General features: G+C 32.2%; 1 protein-coding gene across 1 annotated transcript; it reads left to right on the top strand.

Moving 5' to 3' along the window:
- The first annotated feature begins 1,233 nt into the window (after nucleotides 1-1,233).
- LOC101891775 (nucleolar protein 56) lies at nucleotides 1,234-3,365 on the top strand. Its single transcript, XM_005187747.4, has 3 exons — nucleotides 1,234-1,389; nucleotides 1,536-1,938; nucleotides 2,008-3,365. Exons 1-3 carry the CDS (start codon nucleotides 1,387-1,389, stop codon nucleotides 3,120-3,122), a joined length of 1,521 nt encoding a protein of 506 aa, XP_005187804.2. The 5' UTR covers nucleotides 1,234-1,386; the 3' UTR covers nucleotides 3,123-3,365.
- Nucleotides 3,366-8,235: the final 4,870 nt, after the last annotated feature.

Genomic DNA, 8,235 nt, shown 5'->3' with positions numbered 1-8,235 from the left:
CCAATTTTGTCTATGTATTTATTGTTTTAAAAAACAAAACATTTTCAAAATCAATGATTGGAAGACACGTAAATTATGGAGCGCGCATTAAAGGTAATAAACATTTTCACCATAGAATTGAAAGATAAAACAGTTTGAATCGTGTTTTTAAAAGAAAATGCAGGCATTTTATTCATCATTAGCGCTATTTAACTCGTAAAAAATGAGGAAATATATTTAATTATTGAAAAACAACTTGTTGTGAAAATTTTACGTGGAAGAAATTTTGCATGTGAAAATCCCTGTATGTACTATGGTACAGTGAAATCAAGGTAGGGCCCTAAAACCAATCGATTTTAATGTGTTTTTATTTGCCTGACTTAACATGCCAAACTAAGGGTGGGAATACATAAAGCGCTTATTTGGCTAGCTTCTTCGGAAATGAACAAAGGAGCCTAGGGCCAAAATCGAACTAAGTCAACCTAAAACCTCTGTTCTTCTACGAAGAATTTGATGACTTAATTCAGCCAAATAAGGGCTTTAGGCTGGGAATACATAAAGCGCATATTTGGCTGGCTTAAGTCATCGGCTGGCTTCTTCGTAGATGAACAAAGGAGTTTTAGGTTGACCTAGTTCGATTTTGGCCCTAGTCTCCTTTGTTCATCTACGAAGAAGCCAGCCGATGACTTAAGCCAGCCAAATATGCTCTTTATGTATTTCCAGCCTTAGATATTCCCAGCTTACAGTACGTTTATGTATATGAGGGTTAACCCACTGGATTTGGATTTAAATTGTCATATCCATTACTTTTACTTCAAATAAATCCTCTTAAAGTAGGTTAACCCTACAAAAAGTTCTAACGTAAACATGGCATTAATTTGTTTTTTAGTTATATAAAAATAGTTAAGAAATTAAATTCATTTGTAATCAAAATTCGTATTACAAATAAATTTTTAGAAAAATATGGAACATAGTTTTGAAAATAAATGTAGACATTAAGCAACCAGTTGAATTTGTTTTTATAGCAATTCTGACACTACACTCCATACAGGTAGGTCTCTTTACTTGTGAAATTTTCAGCATAGCATACCTTCTCTTCATTGTACCATGGTGTGTACCAACTAATTAAAATTTAACATATATGGAAGAGAAATATATAACGAAAGAAATCTGGAGACTTGACAGGGCTATGTAAACCAGCTTTAATTATAGTATGTCAAACAGCTAAAACGTCTATTCCTACAATCGATTTATCGATTTCAAAACAACGAGGTACCACACAAACGTCAAACTTTTCTTCTAATACCAACACGTGTTAAGTCTGGTGTGGGTCTCTTTATTGAATTAAAAGTATTTTGTATAAAAATTACAAATTAAAGTGAAAAAGGGACATATTTCGTCTAAAATATGGTAAGATTTACATAGATATTTGTATTTTTTTAATTGATTAAACATTTTGTGTTTGCATATTTATATTTATAAACAAATAAATATAACCTCGAAATTAAATAGTGGATATAATTTTTGATTCAATTGTATGTTTTTGTATTTTACAGTCTCAGCTTTACGTTTTATATGAGCATGCGGCTGGGTACGCTTTGTTCTCCGTCAAGGAGTTTGAGGAGGTGTCCATGTTTTTACCTCAAGTAGAATCATCGGTTACCGATTTGGCCAAATTCAATTCGATTGTAAAATTGGGAGGTTTTGCTCCATTCAAAACAGCCATTGCTGCTTTGGAGAATATAAACGCCATCTCTGAAGGTATTGTGCCCCAAGATTTGTTAGTCTTTTTGGATGATTTCTTTTCCAAGCTAAAGAAAAAGAAGTGTCAATTGGGCATTGCTGATGCTAAATTGGGTGCTGCTATTACTGAAGCTATTGGTGTGCAGTGCAGTCATTTTGGCGTTGTACCAGAAATTTTAAGAGGCATTCGCTTCCATTTCCACAAATTGATTAAAGGTAGGTGTAATTTGAAACATATTTTAGTTTACATGTGTTGCTCACACACGGATTTTGTTTTCGTTTCAGGTTTTACCGATAAATCTGCTGGTATTGCCCAACTTGGTTTGGGTCACAGTTATTCTCGTGCCAAGGTGAAGTTCAATGTCCATCGTTCCGATAACATGATTATCCAATCCATTGCCTTGTTGGATCAATTGGATAAAGATGTCAATACATTTTCCATGCGTATACGTGAATGGTACTCCTATCACTTCCCAGAGTTGGTCAAAATTGTACCCGACAATTATATTTATGCCAAGGCTGCAAAATTCATTAAAGATCGCAAAACTTTAACTCAGGATAAACTGGAAGAGTTGGAGGAAATTGTAATGGATTCAGCCAAAGCCCAGGCCATTATTGATGCCGCCAAAATGTCCATGGGTATGGATATATCCATTGTGGATTTAATGAATATTGAACTTTTCGCCGAGAGAGTTGTAAAATTATCAGAATATCGTAAGAAACTCTCGACATACTTGCACAACAAAATGCAATGCGTTGCTCCCAATTTACAATCATTGATTGGTGATCAAGTTGGTGCCCGCCTTATTTCTCACGCCGGTAGCTTGACCAATTTGGCCAAATACCCAGCATCTACAGTACAAATTTTGGGTGCTGAAAAGGCCCTGTTCAGAGCTTTGAAGACCCGATCTAACACACCCAAATATGGTCTACTATATCATTCTTCATTTATTGGTCGTGCCGGTTTGAAAAACAAAGGACGTATTTCACGTTTCTTGGCCAATAAATGTTCAATTGCTTCACGTATCGATTGTTTCTTGGAACAACCCACAGCTGTGTTTGGTGAAACATTGAAACAACAGGTTGAAGAACGTTTGAAATTCTATGAATCTGGTGAAGTTCCACGCAAAAATATTGAAGTAATGAAAGAGGCTATTGGTTTAGCTGCCATTGAAGCACCCTTAAAAATAACTGATGAGAATCAATCACAGAAGAAGAAAAACAAAAAGAAGAAGCGTAAACTAGAGGAAGAAGCGGTTAATGGAAATGGAGTTGCTGCTGAAGCAAATGGTGGTGCTGAAGAAGCTGCTGCAGAAGAGCCAGCCGCCGAAAATGGCGGTGATGGTGAACCCAAAAAGAAGAAGAAAAAGAAGAAGAACAAAAACAAAGATAATGAATAAATTATTTTTGTAGCATTTCTGTTCTTTTTTTAATTTTTATATAGATGTAAGCTTATTAAGGAGTTTTCTTTTTTATCATTTCCTTTCCTCGCCACATCCACTATACCGATACTAGACTTTTTCAAAACATATATGTATTTCTATTGATTTGTATAGATGTATATGTTGGTTTTACAAATTATGCTATAGCCTATGATATGAAATAAAATAAAGAAATTATTTTTCTTATAAAAATCTATACAAGTACGAGTTTTTAATGAAAAATTAAATTACTACATTAGAAGACTAATAATTTTTACCTATAATTGGATGTTCAGAAAATATTCACTTAGCGTTAAAAAATGTATTTGCTTTTCTGTAACTTTGTAGTGAGCGTGGGTTTCTTATTGAAATATGAACTAGTGCCCAAATGACGTCCTTGGTTTGCCCATAAAGTAAAATTTATAGAATGGATTGTGTTGACAATTTCGAAGCGATTCGATTGTTGTTGTAGCCGCTTTACATGGTTTCTTTAATTTTAGCTAATTTGGTTATAGCTCCAGGTTTTAAACTTCGGCTATTTTCGCGAGCTGAAGCCAAATATTTTCTGGGGTAGATTTGGCATCACAATTAAAGATGTTACTCACATATTCAATTCGTTCCCAATACGTTGAAAGTTTAGACGAGCGTAATTGCGCCAAAACTAAAAACATATCGTTTTGTTGTGATATAGCCTAACGAATATAAATACAATGTGATGCTTTGTGGAAGTACAGAAGGAAGAAGTTTAATTTGACATTGAGTACAAAAGTATTAGTTTTCATGATTTGAATTTGTTTTTGAAATTCCGTCATCATCATCAAAATTAAGGTCAATATATACAAAAAGCCAAAAACATCTGCAGATTTAGCATTTTAAGATGATTGCATACTTTTATATGTTACTATTAGTCAGTTGTTGTGAAAGACACAGAACCTGAATTGACATTATTCGAGACCGAACATGAAGCAGTGATATCTTCTTTAAGTAGTAATATACTTTAACAGAATTGTTCCCAGCCCGTGGATATTTAAAGCTGTCCACATTTCTTTTTCGAAAAAAACTATTTTTTAATTCAAATTTCTTACCATCTACATATTTTATTTATATAGATTGTAAATTATATATGTTTTTCAATTTAAATTCATTTAATCTTAATTATCTTTCTTTCACATGTAAATATTTTATTTACTAAAATTTAGTCAAACTACAGTATTTGTTTAACTATTTCATAATAATTTTGTTTCTCATCTTTAAACACATTTACAACCTTTTATTTTACACACAAAAACATATTTATAAATTATAATTGAAATGTATCAAGTTATATGTTATTCTACCTGTCTTAGTTACAAATGACTATATTATTATAGTTATTATGTTTTAAATATATTAATATAATTTATTTAGTTAAAAATCTAATTATTTCTTTTGATTGAAATCGTATATGTATAATTAGTTTGTGTGTTGCACACAGTATGTTGGCAAAAAGAATTTATACATTCGAAAAATTCTAAAGAGAGTAAAATATTGAATTTTGAAAAAAAAAAACGTGAATTATTAAAGTACGGATTTGAGTCTGTATCTGATGGAATAAATTACACTTTTTCAAAGATTAAACTGATGTTCATGAAGAATGTGGTCTTTGTCTTTGTTAAACATGTGGATTACCGATAATTTTTAATATCGATTTTTTAAAAGCTAAAGAAAAGAACTCGTGTCATAAATTCCAGTTGCGTACGCTTTGTTCTATGTTGAAAAGGTTGAGGAAGTCTTAACGGTTTTCCCGCAAGCAGAATAATAGTTTCGTCCCCATGAAAAATTTGAACAACATTAACTCCTTTTCAGAAGGCGTTGCGCTACAAGACTTGTTGTTCCTTTTGACGATATTAAGTTAAAAAATCAACTTAATATAACAATTTTGAATAATTCGATGATTTAATGATTTCCTCTTCAGACTAGCATTTGTTTTATAACATAGATCTTAGAAAATATATATTGAAAGGAAGCAAAACATCAATTTTAAATGATTAAATTTCATTGAATTCTAAGTACTGTGTTATCATCAAACTACTTTAAAAGAAGTTAGACAATGTACCACAAAGAATGGATGGAAGTCGACTTTTTTCATTTTCCATTGCATAGTTTAAGGATGATACAAAGTCAACATCAAAATTTAAAGTCATTAGATTGATTTATGCATTACATCGATTTTTTTTTAATTGGCACATTCTAAATCGTCTGTAGCAATACCTTATAAAGGAAAGATATGAAAATTTAAATATACTTCGAGGTGCGTTATAATTATTCAAACTGACTCTGAATAAGTGGGCCAATATTCTTTATTTCGTATCTGACCTGAGACTAATATAAATATACAATTCCTTCTACACTTCTTCATTTGTATGTGAAATTTTTTAAAAATGTTGGAATGTGCGAAAGGTAGCAGATGGACGGGCCCAAGGAATCCCACTTCATCTAATACTCATAAAGATATTGGGATGTGCCAAATTTTAAGAAAATCTAATATATGTTTTAAATTTTTTGCGAATAATTCATCAAAGCTTTAACCTTGTGTGGGGGAGGTACGAGAAGGAGTGGGCCGATAAATTCCATATTTATAACAAATGTTTGGTTGAGAAAAGAATGTACATATACCAAGTTGGAAAAGAATCGCTGACTTGTTTCGCAAGTTATGAGAGATATAAATATTGGAAATTGTGACCCGTTCTGGAAGACGTACCACAAGGTTTTGAGCCGATATCTATCATCTTCACACCAGTTCCTGTGTTAGTAGAAATATTGGAATGTTTTCAGAAAGAATCAAATGCTTTGTTCGCATTTTATGATAATTTTGGTTATTCAAAATTGTAAATACTTAGGGGGAAAGGCATCAGATGGGGTGGACCAATATTTTCCAACTCACACCAGATCTTCTGTTGATAAAAATATTGGGATGTCCCTAGTTTGAAAGTAATCGGAAGCTAATTTCGCGTTTTATTAACTTCATGGTAATTCCAAATTTTGACCCTTTGTAGGGGAGGCACAAGACGGAGTGGACCGATATATTCCATCTTCACACCTTATCTTGTGTTGATAAAAATATCGAGTTGTGCCGAGTTTGAAAATAATCAGATGCCCATTTCGCGTTTAATGAGTTTCAAGTTTACTCAAAATGTTGACCCCTTAGTAGTGGAGGTACTGGTGGAGTTTGAGGAGGAGGATTTTGACAATAGTATTACGATATACCAACTTTGGAACAAATCAGATACTCACTTCTAGAGATTTCGTGCGCCTTCATCGGCAGTATTTCTTTTAGAGGATGATGCGTATAAATAATATGAAATCCATTTCTTAGATGAACAGAAATAAAAAAAAAATATTCTACACAAAAAAAAGAAAAAATATTCAAAATAAAACTTCATTTGAGTCTCTGAACAAAAAAAAATTGTAATCTATCCAATGGTTTTCATCTTTTTTTCATTTGAATTGATCAAATTGATGATTTTTTCAACACGAACTCGCCCAGAAATCTAGAGTGTTATTTTAAACTACAATTGCGTCATCAAGATAAGCCATATTCTCCCGATTTTGTATATCAACATGAATGGGTTTTGCACGATTACATTCTAGTGATATAAAATGTTATATAGGCCGTAAGAGATTAAGGTCGTTCATCTCAATGGCGAAGCCCTAAAACTTGTAAGAATAATTACAGGTCACTGTAAAATAAGGTACATGGGGTGATGTCGACACCGATTGCTATAGGCTCCTCCAAGAGTCTGAAACGGTCGAGTACCTACACTGCCACTGTCCAACTCTCTTTGGTGTGAAACATTCTACATGACCTGTTTTCATTCTCCGACACTGAATCAGCAGTCATTCTTCAGTTAACCAAAAGACTAATGTGGCTAAAGACAGCACGTTAACTTCTTCATGCATCATGAATTATTTTTTTGTTTCCCCCTTTCCATTTTCTTAAGATTAGTATGAACACAATGGATCAACAGGTCTCCGAGTGGAGTAGTTGTTACAAAACAACAATGTATGCTATACTACTCGAGCAATGGAGATAAACTACGAAATTTCATTTCTCTCACCTTGAAAAAACCAGTAGATTCATGAAAAATTCAAGCGTACTCAAGAGGTAATGCTCTTTTAGAAAATTCATTTTTCATTCATTCATTTGAAGTACTACTGACTTATAATTTGAGAAATATGGTATTCTTATAATCCTAAAAAAATAATCAATATACAGCACATTTCGTACTCATAAAAATATGGAGGCATGTCACAGAAACCAATTTCAAACGAAAGTGGTATTAATTCCGCATTTAGCTTCTTCAGAAAACGAAAAACAATTTTTTTTTTTAGAATGAAACAAGTTTTCTTTTTGCTAATGGAGTTGCGTTTTTATGGAATCTTGTATCTTTTCAACACTTTAAAATATTAAAAATGCTATTTTATGCTTTTATCCTTTTATTTAAAATAATTTCCAAATTTAATTTGTTTTCTAATTGACGAAGGCAATTATCAACAAAGTGTTGCCGCAACATTTTTTCTTGAAAGCCATTTTTCCCCAAACAAAAATTATTAATTTGTGGAATATAGACAATCTGCCCTTACGAATGATAAATTGAAGCAAAGGAATGCTCACACTACACTGGGGTATGACAAGGGATCCGAAGCATCTCTTAAATTGCTTAGGAGAATTTTTTCAGTATTGCATTCATTATTTTGCAATCTCATAAACAATTGAAACTACGGACATTGTGTAAAAATTAACAACATCTAAATTCTTTTCGCACAAAAAAAAAAAATTCTTTTAGACAGAATATTTTTCACAATTTCGACTTCTATAGTGATTTCTAATCATATGGTTTGTTTTGATTCATATCGTTCCTCTAATGTTGCCATATTAACACTGAATAATAATATTTCCGTAATTCACCAAATCGATCGGAATCTGAAAAGGCTAAAGCAAAAACGATTTATTTTAAATTACGGAATTGCTTTCCATTCCGATTGGAATTTATGACATGTCTCATACTCTAGTTTTAAATTATATTGAAAACCAACCAATCATTCCTTACTT

Source organism: Musca domestica, unplaced genomic scaffold, assembly GCF_030504385.1.
Source record: "Musca domestica strain aabys unplaced genomic scaffold, Musca_domestica.polishedcontigs.V.1.1 42, whole genome shotgun sequence".
In the NCBI taxonomy this organism is placed as follows: domain Eukaryota; kingdom Metazoa; phylum Arthropoda; class Insecta; order Diptera; family Muscidae; genus Musca; species Musca domestica.
The sequence above is the reverse complement of the archived record's forward strand: the minus strand, read 5'-3'. Positions and strand labels throughout refer to the sequence as shown.